Below are 19035 nucleotides of genomic sequence, written 5' to 3' on the forward strand. Positions count from 1 at the left end.
CGGCCTCGTTCATGGCTCCATAGGGGCAATCTGTGAATGTTAAGCGAGTATCCGGTCCTCTGAAGTTCCAAGAACACCTCATAAGCAGTACTCAACGCTGCTCCCAAGTTCGTCCTCTCTTGTGATCGAGGAAGCTTCAGGAGAATTCTGAGGCTATAGCATAGTTGCTTTCAGAATAATTCCGAGGTTGCATGGAAGTCAAAATCTTCGGGCCAGAAGTTATTTTCGCGCAAGAGTGCACTGTCCATGAATTGTAGCGCAAACTTCTTGTCTAGTTGAGACTGCGGGTACAGCTTTGATGGGTCGTTGACAGTTTAACAAAGGCTGAAACTTTGACTCTCATCCCATGTACGAACGTAAAGAAAAACGGTAGCATTTTCATGAATTTTGGCTATCATAAGTCAAGTGCAATGGAACGTGTTCGACAGAGGCAGAGCTTTGCTTGGTTCATGAGAGTTCCGTATTGGCCAAGCATCTACAATTAAGTTCCACTTCGAGGAAATTTGAATTTTCATAAAAATGAAAGGGGAGTTAAATGAAAATTAGAGATGAGCAATGGAAACCTGGAACTGTTTATTTGGCGAAGATTTTGCCGATTCATTCTGCTAGATCCAATGAATCGCCCTTGCGAAAAACTTATATCCTAATAACTCCAACGTAGTGAAAAATCGAAAGGATTATCGACTCAACTGGAGAATTTACCAATACAATGCTTTACCGTTATTTCTGGTTTTATCTTCTTCTTCTTTTCTTTTTGCCATAATTTGTGGTTCTATAAACTGCTAATATCTACCGACTATTTCGATGAGGAGAGATGGAGATTAGTACCGTACCCAGAGCTATTTCTTTGCACTGTGTTTTGATTTCGTTATTACCTCAACCTCCCCTCTGACCGCCTTTTGCCTTTCATCAGCAGATAAACATGTGAAATCCCAACGATGGCAAGATACCATAATCAATTTGCATATGCGCCAAAAGATTAAGCAGCAATGAAAAGATCAACATATGATGGACATGTTATGTCTACAAAACCACAGATTCTCCTGCCCTTGGCGGAAAATGCTTGACTTCTGTAAATATCATCTTACACTGCATGCCATTAGATAATGCCAGACTTACTCTTGGATTACCCTAACTCCATGAAATTAAAACCAGCAATATGCTACCCCAATACCGGAAAGATATATAGAACTCAAAATATAAGGTTAAAAGTGATTTTATGTTCGAAAATTGCAAGCTTTTTCTCCGACAATGTTTCCAGGATACTCAACCTCCAAAGATGAACAGCCTGCTTGCACCATTGGAGGGATATCAAGAGTTAACGTATTGAGTCAACTATGCAAGGCATTTAATTCATTGTAGTGATTGTTACTTTTGTCAGCGACAAGATGGACCTTATTCAAATACCTGTCAAATATTTGCCAAGCAACCATATAATGATCCTGGGATAACATCCCGTCCTTCACAGCCTGTGTGGCTTTCCCAGACAAATTATCAGACCACTGAACGGGGTAGCTGACATCAATGTTGTTGGATCTGAATACCAGTACATACAAGCACTTACAAATCCTTTCTCCACCAAGACAACATATAATGGAAAGGAATCTAACTCCTGGTTCTGATTAAGCATGCAAAATGCATGTCTACATAAATAGCCTTAAATTTAACAGCTACAGAAGGAAAGGAAAGTTCCTGCTTTCTGTCATATATTTCTGGTAGGCCTTCCGTTACCCGAAGGCAAGAAGACATCATCACAAGAGCTAGTGCCATGCTTTGAACACTTAAGTCTCTAGACCTTAAATCATCAAGTACTTTCTTTCGCTGCTTCTTTTGCAAGACCAGTTTGCACAACTTGAGAAAGACTTTCAATGAAGCCTGCTGGAGCACGTAGCCATCAAAGCACAGACTCCCATAATTGCTCACTGAAAACTCCTCAACTTTAATAGCGTCACTGTTCTATCTAGAGTTGGCCATCGGTATCTTGCAGTCAATGATCTGCACTCGTTGCATCTTTGTGAAGCTGGTGAGGGCCTATATAGTCACATAACCTACAGGCATCATTCAACAATGAGATCACACGATGTTCCCACCTTGGGTAATTGTTTTAGGGATTTACAATCATCAATGTGCAACTTCTTCAGCTTGTGCAAACTTGACAGATCAGGTAGGCTTTCTATGGAAGCACATTTGAGAATGATAAGGCCTCGCAACATCTCCAATTTCTCAAAACCTGAATTTCAGTCGGCTTGGGGCATCATGACACACAAAAACTTGAGCCCCCTCAAGTGTGATAAAGATGATAGCCTCTTAAGGGACATGCAGTGATACAATTTCAATTTCTGGAGATTCTTTAGCTGTCCAGATTCATCAAAGTGAATCTCTTTAAGCCCAGACCTTTGGATCACAAAGTGTACAAATTCTCCAAGTAGGAAAGAGATGACCATTTTACGGGTGACTCAAAACCTACAAGGGTAAGGCTTTTGAGACTGGATGGTAATTGCATCGAAGAATTGGGGTCAAAGAAAGATATTCTGAGATGCTGGAGCCGAGAGAGGGGAGACAGATCAGTTAACATTAGTGGTATGGAATCTGAAGGAACTAGTGCCAACTTCTCCAGTCTGGTTAACCTTACAACCCACTCTATGTTCTCAGTTTCTACTTGCCCTCTTTCCACTTGTGAGCTGACATCAATATGAGCACCATCAGAAATGGACAGGTCGACTAAATTGGTCATGTTGGAAAGGTCGGGTACTGTCTGCAACGTCGAAGATGTAAAGTCCAATGTAGTTAAACTCATGGGAAGCCCTGGCAACTGTTGAAGATCACAACAATTTTGTAAATGAAGTTCTTGTAGATGAGTAAGCTGATCAATAGTTGTCGGCAATTTACTAATACCACTACCTTATAAGTTTAAAAATCTCAAGAAGGATAATCAAGATATTTCACTTGGGATTTCTCCCCATAAATATAAACGCCAACTGGCAAGCAGCTTTTCAAGATTCCCGATCCTCCCAATGGCCTTCGGTAGCTGACTTATTTCAGTCCCACCCAGATTTATCACCTTCAACAATTTAAGATTCCCAATAGAATCTGGTAAATCTGTAATTTCTGTGAGAGAGAGAGAGATCCAAATGGAGCAATGATTCTACTCTCCCAATCGAGTGCGGTAGCTTTCGTATCTTGCTGCAACTCATCCTTATTACCTTTAACCCTGTAAGATCTCTAATAGATTCAGGTAAATCTGTAATTTCTGTACCAGACATATCCAATTCAAGAAGTGACTCCAGTCCACCAATTGAGTCCGGTAGCTTCCCTATCTTGACATGTTTTACCCTCAATACCTTCAATCTTTTCAAGTTTCCAATTGTATCAGGTAACTCTATCAGTGAATTCAATTCTCCAGCTAAGACTGAACTCTTTCTATTAAGTCTTGTTGCAAGTTCCAATATCAAACTAGAGCCTGCAGGAAACTTCTCCATACCCATCCATTAATTTCCAAGTAAACTAGGCACTCCAACCTCCCGATGGAGCTGTCAATCTCAACTAACCTTTTGCAATCTTCAAGAATCAATTTCTCTAATTTTGAGAATGTAGAGAAGTTAGGCACTCTCGTTAAGTATCCAGAGCCTGTGATACTTAGAACTTTCAAATGTTCTGCCACCTGTAAAACAACTAAAACTCATAAAGAGCAAATATTAATAATGCAGCCGCACACTAAATGACTATATACCTTGCTATGATCCCATCCACGCCGGCATTCAGTTATGTCAATTCCTGAAAGCTTGAGGACAACCAAATTCCTCAATTTAAGGTTGGTTGCCTGAAATTCTGCTGGACAATGATACCAAGGGAGCCATCTCTAGTTTGAGAAAGTATTCTCAAAGTCTCCCATGAGTTTTCCCCCAACTAATTTAAGGAATCTTAGATTTACCAGCCTTGCAATTTGTTCACATTCGATTTGACTTGGTGCCTCAAGACTGAGTGCTTCTACCTTGTCAGTTCCCTAAAATCGAAATATATTAGGATGATGAGAGTTCAAACTGACAAAAGAGAAAGGAGTACATATTACAATCTACTATTAATACAGGATATACATGAACTGCTTTTCCCCTTAAGAACATTCCAAAATACAAGATTTTTACCTCCTTTTCCAGGACTACATTTAGAGCAACCTCAGGAGACCACAACCTGCTCCGTCTTCCCAGCCTTTGGCGGTTTTCTTGGTGGACAATCTCCCTTCCAAGGTCTCTGAGTTGGTCATGCATCCATATTTTATCATGGTCAATAATCTTTATCAAAGACATATGCATAAGGACAATAATTCCACTCTCTGGATAAAATTCGCAAGCTTCCCACAAATGACTTGTGTCACCCTTTCGTTCGTTGGTGAAGAGACATGCGATATCAAGAAAATTTTGTTTTTCCTCGTCCTCTAATGCTTCATAACTAATCACCAACTTTTTCTGGACTAGTGAGGCATTTTCTGTAACCTCTTCAGTGTGTCTTTCCATATCACGTCGCCTCTTCGGCGAAGAAACAAGCCGACAACCTCAAGAGCCAAAGTAAGTCCTCCCATAGTGGCAACAACTTTGGTTGAAAGATCAATTAAATCATGTGGAGGAAGCACATGCTGAAAAGTTGAAGAGCATTTTTGGGACACACTAGCCTCATTTCATAAAATTTGTGTCTCCCCTCTTCAGCTGCCAGAAAACTTGTGTCTCTAGTTGTATGATAATCCTACTATCCGAACCCAACCAATCAGACTTTCCTCCTAGGTTTATGAGTTGGTCCCCATTATCAATGTCGTCAAGAACGATAAGACATCTTTCTTTGAGCATGTTTATCCCATCGCCAATGTCATTGATTTCTATGGATCTTAACTTCAGAATGTCAGACAGTAGTTGTTTTTGCAATTTCACAATGTCGCACCATTGTGATGATCCTCGCATGTTTGAGAGGAAACTACAGCTTTCAAACTGAGAATATATTTTGTTGAAGATGACCTTGGCAAGAGTTGTTTTGCCACTCCCACCCATACCGTGGATTACAACTGACTATCCATTCATGGAGTAGGTGTCCAACAAACCCATCACAGCTTCCACTTGATCGTCCATTCCGAGGAAATGATCAGGCAAACTCCTCTGCCTTGTTTTCAGCTTACTTAATACCTCTTGAACAATTGCATTGATAAGCTCAACTTGACCGCCAATTTCTTAAAAAAAAAAAAAAAAAGAATGTCTGTAGATCAAAAGTAAAAATCGCCCTCAAGGTCAAGGGAATGTAGTTTCATGCAACTATCTAACTCATAAGTTACGGTTAGATCAGTAGGCTAATCAAATGCATGGTGAGAAAAGCATTTTCGAGGGTATTACTACATAAATAGGACTAGCAAATACATTTTACATGCTCGAAAAGGCCTGTCGCTTGATGCTAAATTGAACACTCTATGTGGAACTTAAAGCTCAGCAGCAGCTATAGCCTACATGTCAAGGGCCCAAATGAAACAAAGAAGGTCGGGATTAGAACCTGCAACAGTTGAATAAATCAGTGAACATTTAAAAGACAAATAAATTAACAAAAGAATCCGGAGTCAGGAAATCCTTTAAGAAGGAATCACTATTGCCCGAATCTTTCTAGGAAGTGTTTCGTTCATGGGATGGAGAAAGACAAAGTCGCTTTACAGGACTAAAGAAAACATGAAATATCAAAGTAAACATCTAAATGAAAGTTTAGCACTTCAGATCCTTACGCTCTATCATTTATGTCCCATCCTCTGATCCTAGCAACCCCTTTCAGAGCCTCCTTCCACTGCTGCACCTTCTCATCACCAAACTTCTCCTCGTGCTCCTTCAGGGCATTATTGTACAACTCTGTTCTAAGCTTGACATTTGACGCCTCCACGTTGTGGCAAATGGGCAAAATCTCCTTCTCTTTCAAGCTTCTCTTGCATTCCACCATGTGCACAAGTTCTTGGAGATACCATTTGCTGGAAGCATAGCCTTTAGAGAAGATTGGTATCCAGATTTTGGAGCTTCCAATTGCTCGCAGAAGCTTGCCTCCAATCTCTTCGCCAATGCGGAGCTCTTCATCATCTCTGGAGAAAAAAAAATTCCTGGTGTTGCTCATGGCTTCATAGAGGCAATCGGTGAAGGTTCGACGAGTGTTTTTTTTTTTTTTTTTTTTGGTAAAAGGTAAGTAATATAGATAGACTTGTGAACCAGGAAGCTATACAAAGTACAGCAGAAAAAGGCCGGCACCAAAAAACTTGCACTCAGAGGGTCAGAGAAATACCAAACGAGTGGAAGGGTGCCAACCCAAGCTGCAGAGAAAGAAACGTGGAACAGGAAAACAAGCAGCTAGAAGAAGGCTAACGAACAGCATAGCCAGGGCAGAAAGCAAGACAAGAACAGACGAAAAAGGAGGGCAGAAATACAACCCAACAAAACCAGGTTACATCCAAACCGAAGCAGCAGCCAAGTGAACTGGAACCAGCAACATCAGCAATCAAAGATAGAAGGGTGGATACCCCAGGTTCGACGAGTGTTTCACCCTCTGAAACTCAAGAAAACCTCATAATCAGCAGACATCGTCGCTGCACTTGAGTTCATCCTTCTCTTCATCCATGAAGCTCTGTGAGCACTTTGAGTCTACAGCTTAGTTGCTTTCAGAGTAATTCTGAAGTTGCCTAAAAGTCAAAATCTCTGGCCAGAAGTTATTTCAATACAAGAATGCACTTAGAATATTCCTGGCAATGTGACGGAAACTTCCTGTCAAGTTGAAACGTGTGTGCACAGCTTTAGGTGGGTCGTTCACAATGGGGCTGGCTGAAACTTTTTGACTCCCAATCTCCCACATTAAAAATGAACAAAAAGAGGATATTCCATGTCGACTAGAGAAGTCACCAGTACAAAATCTGTCTTATTCTTATTTCTGTTTTTCCCCTTTTTTTCCGCCACAATAGGTATGTGAACTGCTAATGTCTAACAAGTTCAATTAGAAAAAGAGGAAAACTCATAACAACATTGACAGCAATCTCTTGCACTGTGTTTTGCTTTCTTACTCCTATTTTCCTCTCCTCTAACTGCCTTTTGCATTTTTCAGTGAATAATCAGATAACATCCAAGAATGGCAAGATAACTTAACCAATTGACTAGCAAACAGAGGCCAAAGAGATTGAATAGCAATTAGAAAGATCAAAATATGATAGGAATATCAATCTACAAAACCACGAGCTTTCCTAACCTTGGTGGAAAATGCTTGACATCCAATGGATCATCTTACATCACATGCCATAATATAATGACAAACTCATTCTTGCAGTGCCCAAACTTCATTGGATTAAAACCAGCAGGATGCTAAATGGAGGTGATCGCTGGGTAGGGGCAGGCCAGGCCAGGCCTCAAGGGTGGGCATAATGTGTCGTCCAAACCCTCTACATATAAGATGAGTGGGCTGGGCTTTCTAATGTAAGAACATTACCCAAGCCCACCCACTTACCTCGGCCTGGGCAGGCCAAGTGGGCCACCCACCTGTTGATCACCTCTAATGCTAAACCAAGACTGAATAGATACAGGACATAAAATATAAAACCTAGAAATAGGTCAGGAGTGGTTTTTTACGGTATGAATGCAAGCTTTTATCCAAGAGAAATTTTCCAGGAATTCATCCTTCCAAGATTAATCACTCGCTTGCATAATTGAAAATGTATGAAGAGATTCACAAACAAAAATCTGAAACGATACCAACTCAGCTATGCAAAGAATTTTATACATTGAAGTGATTGTTACTTTTATCAGCTACAAGACGGACCTTATTCAAAGACTCTTTAAATGCTTGCCAAGCAACCATATAATGATCCTGGGACATCATCCCTTCCTCCACAACCCTTATGGCTTTCCTATACAAATGGTCAAACCACTGAACCGGGTTGCTAACATCAATATTGTTGGACCCAAATTCCGGTACATACAAGCGCTTAAAATCCTTCCTCCACCGAGACAATATATACTGGAAAGGAATCTCCTCCACCTGATTGTAATTAAGCACGCATAATGCATGTCTACATAAATAGCCCTTGAAATTAAAACAGCTACAGATGCAACGAACTTCGGTTCCCGCTTTGTCATATATGACTTCAAAGTGCCTGACATCTTCCAGATCACCATCACCATCTCTTTCTTTCACCGAGTATGTCACAATCGGCCCACTCGCATGAACTTGCGTTACACCAAGGCAAGAAGACATCATCACAACTTCATCTTGGAATTTGGTAAAGATTGCTTTAGTATACAACTTGGAGAGCTGCAACTCATAGTGAGATGATGTTTTCAACATGGCACTTAAGTCCCTAGACTCCAAATCATCAAGAAGTTCCTTCTGCTTCTTCTGTTGCAAGAACGATTCATATGCCAAGAGAAATTCTTTCAAAGAAGTCTGCTGAAGCACATCACCATCAAAGAACAGACTCTTAGAATTGCCTCTGTGAAAACCGTTCTGTCCGGCAAAAAAAGTGTCCTTCGAGTAAACTGGGGCCCATCTCTCTCGAGTTTCATACAATGCCTGAAGCCACTCTTGATCCTTGATGCCAAAACGCCGCATAATTTCTTCCCAGGCCGTCTCAAACTCCTCAACTCTAGGAATGTCATAAACTGTGCTATCCAGCAACGTGAGAAATGCCTCAGACTCCTGCAAAACTGTCACCTTTTCACGAATGCTCTGCATCACATATGACAGCGAGAGACGATGGTGAGCCCTTGGAAAGACCTCAGCTATTGCACTTTGCATGGCCTGGCACTGATCAGTAATGATAGTTTGTGGAGGTCGACCTGACATGCATGTAAGCCATGCCCTAAATAGCCATATATATGTCTCTAAGCTTGAGTCTGAAATCAAAGCACAGCCAAGCAACACATTATTCCCATGGTGATTAACTCCAACATATGCAAAGAGAGGAATCTCACAATTATTTGACAGGTTCATTGTCTCAAACACAACCACATCACTGAAGTACCCATAGGCAGCCCTGGACCTCGAATCAATCCAAAATACATTCTTCAAATACCCTTCATCGCCAAGATCCATCAGGTAAAGAAAATTTGGATCTACAAGCTGCATTTGATTGAAGAAATCATGCATCACTTGAGCATCTCCTTTATTAAGCTTTAAACGCTTGGCCCTGTCAAAGCCGGTTTCTCTCTCACAGGAGTATGAACTTCCACAACCCATAGTATCTATGACTGGCGTTCGATACAGTTTGATTGTTCGGACTTCCACATCGAGATTTGGTTCCAGTTTATGCTTAGCACCAGCATCCATCCTCTTATGTGACTTCGAGTTTTTTGCTCTAAGAGGATCAAATGAGTGGTTGTGCTCAAGCTTGACTTCATCTACCCTCCACCGGTTGGAGTCAACTAGTCTCAACCTTATCATTGCCAGACAACCTGTCCGTGTTTCCTTTCTTCGACTGCTTGCTTCTTTGATAGTTTTGAAACCCTCGCAGTTGCAACAGAGAACTGCACCGCGTTTTTCTTTGCTATTCCGCTTAGTCCATGAAGACTTCACTCTAATAGCAAACCCAAGTTCCTTTGAGTACGTATTGTAATAATTGTAAGCATCGTCATATGTATCGAACTCCATTCCTACAAAAGGTGGAGGGTATTCCTTTACATCAGATGTGCCATTATGAACATCAGTGCCAACTGAACCATCCCCCACAATTTCTTCTTCCTCCTCCTCCAAAATCTCAAGCCCCTGCTCAACGCCATTCAACTCAAGCACTTGCTCGCCATCATTCAATTCAAGATCTTGCTCGCCGTCATTCAGCTCAAGCTCATGTTCACCATCATTCAATTCAAGTTCTTCCTCGCTATCATTCTCAATCTCATCGCCATCAATCTCAAGGACATGGGCTTCTTCCTCAATTAGTTCCTCGCTGTCTGGAGAACCTTGTTCTACCTGCAAAAGGAAAATGAGAAGAATTATCAACCCACTAATTGGTGTCACCATGAATCACTTGATGAAAAAGCAATTCAATCATCACTAATTTTTTTAATACTTCTCCTTTGACATAAAAATAAAAGTCACTTGACAGCACATCTATGCAGTTTTCTTACTATCATTGTCTTTGACTTTTTCCTCATTACTATTGATTAAAATAACCAACCAATTAAACAAAACACTCACACTGCAACATGCTAATCAAACTTACTGTGCTGAAACTGCTAGGTTAATCTCTTCTGTGAATGAGAGGAGCATTTCTGCTGCTTAATTTTCATAGAATCAATTGCAGGTTTTGTTCATAATTTTGTAATGGCCAATACATATTACATCAGTGAGGCTCTTTATTAGGGGAAAAGAACTTTTTATACTGTACGTTATAGTCCGATTTTCGCTAAGATGTTTGAATTTGAATTGAGATATAGGGTATGACTGTTCAAAATCTTCAAAATCTTACTTATGGATTTTCTCACCAAAACAAACACATATTGACTTTAAAATTTTTTATGAGAATTAATATATTTCACATGACTTTAAAAGTCCACGTGTATAGATTTCTAAAGATTTCAAGTAGCCAACATAAAATAAAACTCAAGTCTCAAATGCCAAAAAGTATAAAGGAGAAAGTATAAGATCTAAATGGACCCAGAACACTTAGAAAAAGGTAAGAATTGTCGCAAGACAAGAACAGAAGGCTGAAGGAGTAACTGTTATTTGCAGAACTATGCACAGATGCACAATGGAACCAAAACAACTGAAACGCAGCCTCCATATACATGATGATAGGAAGAGTATCATGCTTACTGAGATATTGAGGTTATGGCTGGGTGGGAAGGCCTTGTTGTTTGGTGAAAGATTGCTATCACCACTCATACTTTCCAGGAGAAATCATAGTCGTGGCCACACCTGATCAGTGAAAAAGATCGATGATTATCAACTCTGACTCTAAATTTAAGTTACTTCATTATGCTCACAAATGCTTCTAGATTTCCTTCTCAAAGATGTGTCCAATAAGCTTCTCAAATGTCGTTTACGTGGAGCTACATATTGCAAAACAATCTTATTCCAAGCATTCCACACAATTTCTCCTAAGCATTCACATTTCTTGATGTTATCAATATTGAACCCACATGGCACTGGCCTAGTGGCAATATCAGTTATGGCAAGTACTAATTTGCAGGATAGAATCATTAGAACAAAAATCAAAGAATATGATTAACTCCATCAAAAGAATACTTGTGTGTATCCGTGACAAGAGTAACCTAAAATTGACACCCCATTACTTAGGACAGACACAATTTGTGCCCGTATTTCCTTAAACAAGAATCATATAAAAGCCAGATTCCTGCTCAACTAATTTTATCTAACAGATATTAAGTGAAGATGATATATCTTCACGACACCCTGCTAAAGTAAGATACTAATTCCACTGAAATCACACCAAAATCTTTAGCATTACTCTTGCCCTCCCATAAGCGCAATACCAAAACCACCTCACAGTGAAAGTAAACAAGTAAATACAAAACCCGGCATGATCATAAGCAAACTAGACAATATAGATCGAGGTGCAAGTGCAGTTCGATCACTTCTAGCCATGTTGACATGACATGATCATGACATCACTAAATTAAAACCATTTGCGATAGCATAACAGCTCTAAAAGAATTAGCACACGAATCTAATTGAATTACAACAGCTTCGTGATCTAGATCCTGTTATTACTTTGAACTCCAGCAACCGGGGCCCGAAACTTTGGCTTAAGATTTGCAGCATATAATTGATATCGAACGAGAAGCCTGAATATTCGAAAAGAACGCGACTTCCTGCGACAACGCAATAACAAGATGAAAAGGATCAAACTGCCCATCAGTCTGGCCCCAAAAAACTGGAGCAACCAAACGTTGACCCTATTTGATTGCGAATGCATCTAAACGGCCGACGAGCCTTCCAATTCAAGAGACACTAGACACAACGCTGAACCAAAAGAAAGGACAACAATATCAAACAGCTCACCAATGAACCCAAAACCTCGGAATGAGCGGATGAATCACGACAACCATCACAACCGATTAACAAACTGCAAAAAAAAAAAAAAAAAAAGGAACTGGGCGATCGTCGGAGAACCGAACGAAAGTACCTGGTAACTTCGGGTCGCGAGAGAAACGAGGCCGAAACGGAAGGCACGGGTGGAATCCGGAAAAGGGGTGTGAGAAAAAAGGAAGCTTCGATTCGTCGAGGCTTGAAGATCGCACATTTTTTGGGAGTTTGCACGAGCTGCGAGCACTGTAACGAGCAGTGTAGTCAAGAAAGATGGAGAGAGAGAGAGAAAGAGAGAATTTTGAAGGATTGAGTGTCGGGCTGGACAAATGGGCTGGGCTTGTGAGATTGATTACCCCCAAATTGAGAAATTTTTGTTTCTTAAATTTTTTTTTAAATTCTTTTTAACTAAAATGATAAAAAGAAAAAAAAAAATGTATGACTTGCCTCCCTTGTCAAATGGTCGGTACCTATAAGTTGACATGGTATGTACGGTAGTTGTTAGCACGAGCTTGTGGAGATGATTTTTCTCGAGCACTAGAAGTAGTTGTCGTATATATTCAAAAGAAAAAAGAGTCGAACATCAATCGTTCAGATTAAGAGATCTTTTTAAATTAGTTACTCTAGTAATAGAGGTCACCCAATTGAATGAGCTTAAAGCTGAAATGACAGACTTCTAATCGCGATCAACGTGACATTAGAGCCTCAGTGGACCCGAGATTATTGACATATTAATGAAACTGCCAATATGGTGGCTGTGGCCAAAGAAACAAAGATTGCAATGCTTCATTCTCCTGCAAGCCAGCGACAAACAAATTGAACCTCGGGGACGAACTGCAAACTTTACCATACCATGACCAAATTAATCAGAGAGTATGCATATAGAGGTCATCTGATAGACTCGAATAGTAAAACCCAATCCAACAACCTAAATATGGAATTACATCGTTCAGATTGTACTGCAGAAAGTGGCAATCAAGTTCACAACAGACATCATAGCCGCAAGGAAAACCTTCCCAATTTCACCAACGAAAGCGAACGACTGCACATTAACATTACTTACAATAATATGCACGGTCCTGCCCTCTGATCCTACCAAAAGCGGGCATGTGCAAGAGACCCGGTTCATTAATATCTAAACGATATTTACTTAGCTCGCTTCTTTGGCTTTTGGCTGTTCCTAGCCGGTTGAGCCTTCTTGTTCGCGGCCTTTTCTGGACCTTTTTCATTCTTGACTGCCCCTCTTGTTCTCTTTTTCTGCTCATTCTTGCCATTACCATATGCACTCTCATCTTCCTCGCCTATGTCGACTTCATCACTTTCATCATCGCTTTCCTTGGGTTTCCTTCTTGTGGATGATTTTCCACCTTGACCTCTAGGTTTGTTGGCCTTCTTCAACTTGGCAGTTTCTTTATCTTCCTCAATTGCTACACCACCATCGTCGTCCTCATCCTCCTCCTCCTCCTTGCCATGCTTCTTTCTCTTTGAGGTTTGCTTTCCTTTTTCTTGGCAGCATTTAACACATTAGCTCCATTTAGCTTTTGCAGATCAGGTACATATGCAGTCGTCTAGGACAGAAAATCAAGGCCCATCAAATTGACTATGTGATAAAAAGCAATTTGGAGAGATAAAAGAGAAGTCGTTTTGAAAATGACATACCCGGCCACCGGCAGTGATAAAATCAATTCTTTTGCCTGCAGAAACATTAACAACTGTAACAAATCTTTCTTCGTCAACACAAACAATTTTTCTAGATTTAATTGGACACCCAATCAGAGAATTAATGGGGTCAGACCGTTGTTTGGTTTTAGTCAAGGTCAAACATCAAACTCAAAAGCCTAAGTTCATAGCCAGGGATTGTGCAACCTTTTCCATCTTAAATAAATGCTAAGTTCGAAACCAGATGCCTGCATGAACACGCTCTTTATCTTCAGATGGAAGAACTCATTCAAGGTTTGATCAACAGTTCACAAGGTCAACCAGATTAAAGACTGGTTGTGGACATTCTGGTTTTCAAGGGATAGTGGACAAGTCCTAGGGCCAGGCCAACATTCGCTTGTCCAGTCTGACTTGTATGTAAAACAACGTCAATAAAATTTGAATATGGCATAGGACTATGATGCAGAAGAGAACCAATGTACAAGTACGTAGACATGCTCATGGAGGATTTTTCACATGTGCCTCTCTTTCAATATACAACCACAGGAAGCATAGCACAAAAAGGAGCGAAAAGAATGGATATCATTGACTAAGGCTATTTCACAAGAAAAGAGTCAAACCATCAACAAAAGCCTTGCCCGGCTTCTTTTCCCTGGAATGGAATATCCAATTACTAGGGTATTGACTACTATCTGCCCCAACTTCAATTGCTTTCTCAATGACCTGTGAAACCAATTATACTGTCATGATGGTTCATGAATATTAAGAATCTTACCATTAACATTTCCGGGCTTTTTGCCCCACCGAAAATGAAACAACCACTCAAGGGGAAACAGGCTGCAATTTGCATCAACTTGAACAGCAAACTGAATAACCTACATGCAATTCCTCTATGTTGCCATAAATGTAATTCACATCATGGAGCCAATCTAAGCAAGAGAGGGATGTAAAGAAGAATGTTTGATCTCCTACCTCTTTAATGCACTTGTGTAATGTCGCACAGCTTTCTTTTGAAAGACTGGAGGCAGGTTCCAGAGGATGAATTTTTGCCTGTAACAAACTAGAAAATATTTAACTATATAAGGGAGAATCAGAGTAGAAGGCCACAAAAATTTACAATCTGAAAATTATAAAATGAAGAGAAAGCAATGAACTCTATCGCCCGCAAAGGTACACAGAACTACTAAGAATCCTTCAAATAGATATAAGGAAGATAAATGACCTGGTATAGCACTTCATCAGCAACCCAATTGCCAATACCAGCAATAAAGCTCTGTGAAAATTAAAGAGTCAAGATCCAGATACGTTAGACAGAAAACAAAAAAAGAACCTGTGAAACAATAAGCAAATGTCGAAGCAGATGGTACTAAAATTAACAATCTGAATTATACTCTATAACAAATTACTCCATGACATCAAGGAAAAGTTCCATGCACCATATTGACTTATAATGACAAAACAATAGCTCTAAGATCCAGAAGAAATAGAAAGAATTAATCAAGACAACAAATTCCAGATTAAACTTTTTGCCCCTCCCCCAAAGGATCGACCATTGTAATTTTCATTATCTATATTTGAATATTAAATCTTCTAACATGCTGAATGGAATTTCCCTTCAAGCGCACATTTCACAGGAGAACCAAAGAGTTCCAAACCACACTGTAATCTTGACAATAACCTTTTGGGTTATACTACATAAAACGAACTCTTTTGACCAGGCTCCAATAATTTAAAATCATATTCTCCTCAAACAATAAGCTTGTGAATCAGAGTAAAACAATTCCTCAAGCTTAAAAAAGACTGTCATGAATGTCCTTATTATAAGAATTGCAAAGAGGCAACAGAGTGAAAGTACAAAGGAGAAAACTAGAGTTAAATTTTCCCCCTCTCGATGCATCGTCCTCTATGAAATTTTTCCAGATATCAGCCATATGGGGACATAGATACCTGATCGAGCAATAGAGTTTTGATTGCAATTTTCTTCTTCCTCAAGGATTCAGCAAATTCATCAATTGTCATAGGCTCAAGAAGTGCATCTGGGCCAAGCTCAGATATTGGTGGCACAGAAGTCGGCTGCAACATCAGATTAAGTGGTTAATAGGGAGGGAGGGAGGGGGATTTCTCTTTTACAAGACTAGAAATTTATAGATATTTCACGTACATCATTCAGCAAGCGCACTCTAGCAAAACGCCTCTTGTCAGTAAAGGATAGCTCCAATCCATTTTCTAGCTGCAGAAGAATGATGATTTTTTGTAACAATGTTTCTTGAGAAGGGACAGTTATATACACAAGTAGCCTATGATATTGAAAAACTTAACCTAAAAACTAGGACATTTAGGAATCACAGTGACCTCACAGGTCTGAGAAAGAAAATGAAAAAACTAAAAGCACAACGGAATCCACCCTTCATTTGTGAACACTTCTTACTTCTATGAAGACTTTGGAATACTTGGAAGGCCATTCATCAGTGTCCTTTACAGCAGACCTGCCAGAAAATATTGATGCATTCAATTGACCTCAAGGCACCAATAAGAGTTACCAATGTTCTCCTTTCAAGAGGAACAAGCACATTTGCTCAAGCAAGACTTGTGTAGTGAAATTTTTTTAAGTTCAAGCAAAAGCTGGCAATAGAGACAGTTACCAGTCTCAGTTGGTCTCAGCTATACAGAGTTCACCAGAAATTACAGGAAACAGAAGATATTCTTCCTGGAAAATGATCAAAGCAAATTATCACATGCATCATTAACCCATGCCTCACCTTTTATACTTTGTGACCGCAACCCCCTTAATATAGACAGCACCTGCCATCCCTGAAAGACATATTGAGATGCTAGAGTAAAGGACCCATGAAAGAGTGGTAACAAAAGCAACAGTCAATCTTATATCTCACAGTCATGATAAAAAGGCAAGTAGAGATAAAGCCTTCTCTAGTGTTCATGCTCCAACTTCTTCTAAATAAAAGAGAATAAATTCTATGAAGGAAATATCATAGTGTGAATTTACTTTTGCAATAAGCGAATCACATAAAAAATATATTAGCACTTCTTCACAGTTCAGATGTAGTGTTAATATAATTCATCCCTACATGCCCACTGCTCTACCCTTATATCAGGACAGGACCATATGCTATGAGTTTTATAACAAACTTTGAAAACCAGAAATCTAATTTTCCTTCATTGCTCTCCTACATCATCCGCATTTCTCAGCTTAGGGCTGCCACAATAATGAACAAAATTCTAGAAACTGGAATTATACTTCTACATAGGTAAGAACCTGGACCAAGACACGTTGGTCAATCCCACAGAAGGTTACACAAAGCGGCAAAATTGGGGCAGACCTTTGCTTATTCATTAATTCATAAACTAACTCCACAATGGATGTTGGGTTTTACAACATGGTAGGAAATAATTCATTCAACTTAACAAGAGCTAGCTTTTATAGACCATTGTCTTTCGGGGTCAAGCAATATCGAAGCATAAGAGCTAACTTCTTCGAAATTTCGTATTTTCCACCTTCTCTGCTTGTTCTCAAGGATTTTTGCTGTTGGCATCAAAGACTAATAGACTCTTACTTCCATCTCCACAAAAGGAGAAAAGAAACATGCAACACCCATCTTCTGCTAAAGCAATGTCCTTCCAATCATTCAAACAAGTCACTAAAGCATTCTGTTTGGGAGAAAATAACTGAACCTACTCCCTCAGCAAATGAATGACAACTATGCAACTCTACATCACGCCAACACTTCCATAAGCCAAACAAATTCCCAAATAGATTAGTATTGTATGCATCATTCCCAAATGCAAGCAAGCACACAACAGTACGTCATTATCAACGAGCGACAGTTCCATCGTGGTAAAATGCTCGCTACAGCACTTTCTCCTCAGCAAGGCCGTGCCTTTTTACTTTCTATTTCCGGATGAGTGAAAAAAAACCGATGATCTTGTCCAAACTCCAAATGGGTCGGAGCATTCGAGCGTTACCAAACTGGAAGGAAGGGAACGGAGGCGAATCGAGCTGGAGCCACATGCTCTTGCCCTTCCTCCTAGCCGCGACGACGGTCTTGCCCACGAGCGCGGACTGGAAGTCGGCCGGAGACACGCCGTCGATGACTTTCGGGTCGTCGGCGACGACGGCCCTCTTGATCTTCCGGCCGACGCAGTGGTCCTCAACGGCCCTCCTCGCCGCCTCCACCTCCGGCAACTCCGGCATCGTGAAGCTCTTGCCACTCGCGAGGGCTTCTTCGCGCGCTTTTTCGCTCGCCCTCCGCACGCGCAGTGGCAGAAGAAAGCAGCAGCGTCGACTGGAATCGGCCCGCAGGTGCAAAAGCGCTTGAGAGCTCCGAACATCGGATCCGAAACGCGCCGCGTTGGATGCCTCGGCTGGCCTGGTCGGGCCGGGCTCGGCCCGCCGAATCGGGCCTCCTTCCTCCCGGTCCATCGCACGGAGCGGCGATCTGGCCCGGAGGGTGTAATCGAGCCGGGTCGAGCCGCGGGTTGCGTGCTCATGTGCTCGAACTCGATCGAGTGCTGGTTTTCTACTCCGGCTGGATTCGGTTAGGAAATCGATGACAACTCGAGCTATAAAACTCGATGAAATTCTTAAGCCTATCGAGTTTCTTAAATTTGCATCATCTTATGTCTTTGCCAATCTGCAGTTTGCTCATTAGAGAGATGCCATGCACTTTTTGAGTGTCGCGATAGTTGCAAATTTAAGATCCTTTTTACATATTTTGTGTATCTTACATACATACACTGTTAAGGAAGAAAAATTGTTCACCAAGAATGGTTGGTAAATTGTCCTTCCCCTAGCTATGTAATGATTATCGTTATTTAATTGGTTAAGATAACCACTGGAATTTGCCCCAGTGGCTACTCTTCCAACATGAAAGGGGAAGGCGAGGGGTTCAAATCCTCACCTTCTTAGGGGGATGGGATGGGGACGCGTAAGTTTCAGAAGTGGATTTCGACTATAGTGGGTTTGGTGCGTGTAGGGTTACATGACCACTCTATCGATGTCATTTGGAGTATAGCAACAACTGCCAAGGACCTATCCCTCTTCCATGCCTGTGACAATATTGAATTTGAAATGAAATGGACAAAGCCTTTTCTCATTTTCTACGTTGGTTTTGATATAGAAATTATGGGGTGATATATTCGATTAATCGCTCAAGTAAGCTAGAATGACCCGTTTCAATAATGGTAGGTAATGTTTGACAAGAAAATCCAGATGAGGTAGGACCCTTAAGGGACTTCTAAATAGCAAAGAGATCAATGAGGAATTGAGTTATGTACTGGACAAAAAGATATACATCGAGTGTTATGTACCAATTTGAAATTAATCCA

General features: G+C 40.6%; 2 protein-coding genes across 3 annotated transcripts; both read right to left on the reverse strand.

Moving 5' to 3' along the window:
• Positions 1-1395: 1395 nt before the first annotated feature.
• LOC104450584 (protein FAR1-RELATED SEQUENCE 8) lies at positions 1396-12319 on the reverse strand. 2 transcript variants are annotated; one of them, XM_039315331.1, is made up of 6 exons: positions 12134-12319; positions 10801-10902; positions 7810-9954; positions 5750-6094; positions 4143-5212; positions 1396-4003 (listed from the first exon to the last, which is right to left on the reverse strand). In XM_039315331.1, the coding sequence occupies exons 2-4, from the start codon at positions 10867-10869 to the stop codon at positions 6089-6091; spliced, it is 2220 nt and encodes a 739-aa protein (XP_039171265.1). In that variant the 5' UTR covers positions 10870-10902; positions 12134-12319; the 3' UTR covers positions 1396-4003; positions 4143-5212; positions 5750-6088. The 2 variants fall into 2 exon arrangements, with proteins under 2 accessions (XP_039171265.1, XP_010063490.2); XM_010065188.3 differs by lacking the exons at positions 1396-4003; positions 4143-5212; positions 5750-6094 and having other exon boundaries at positions 7722-9954.
• A 576-nt stretch (positions 12320-12895) lies between these two features.
• Positions 12896-18007, reverse strand: LOC104450585 (formamidopyrimidine-DNA glycosylase). Its single transcript, XM_010065192.3, is given in 11 exon segments — positions 12896-13523; positions 13526-13601; positions 13693-13727; positions 14313-14415; positions 14665-14742; positions 14915-14965; positions 15640-15765; positions 15854-15922; positions 16121-16178; positions 16452-16503; positions 17674-18007. Coding segments are annotated over 11 exon segments (1221 nt in total). The 5' UTR covers positions 17903-18007; the 3' UTR covers positions 12896-13179.
• Positions 18008-19035: the final 1028 nt, after the last annotated feature.

Source organism: Eucalyptus grandis, chromosome 6, assembly GCF_016545825.1.
Source record: "Eucalyptus grandis isolate ANBG69807.140 chromosome 6, ASM1654582v1, whole genome shotgun sequence".
NCBI lineage: Eukaryota > Viridiplantae > Streptophyta > Magnoliopsida > Myrtales > Myrtaceae > Eucalyptus > Eucalyptus grandis.

Coding starts and splice junctions, on each gene's coding strand:
- LOC104450584 (XM_010065188.3), bottom strand. CDS start 10,869: ATGAGTGGTGATAGCAATCTTTCACCAAACAACAAGGCCTTCCCACCC. Junction 9,955..10,800: donor GCCATAACCTCAATATCTCA/GTAAGCATGATA, acceptor TTCCTTTTGCAG/GTAGAACAAGGTTCTCCAGA.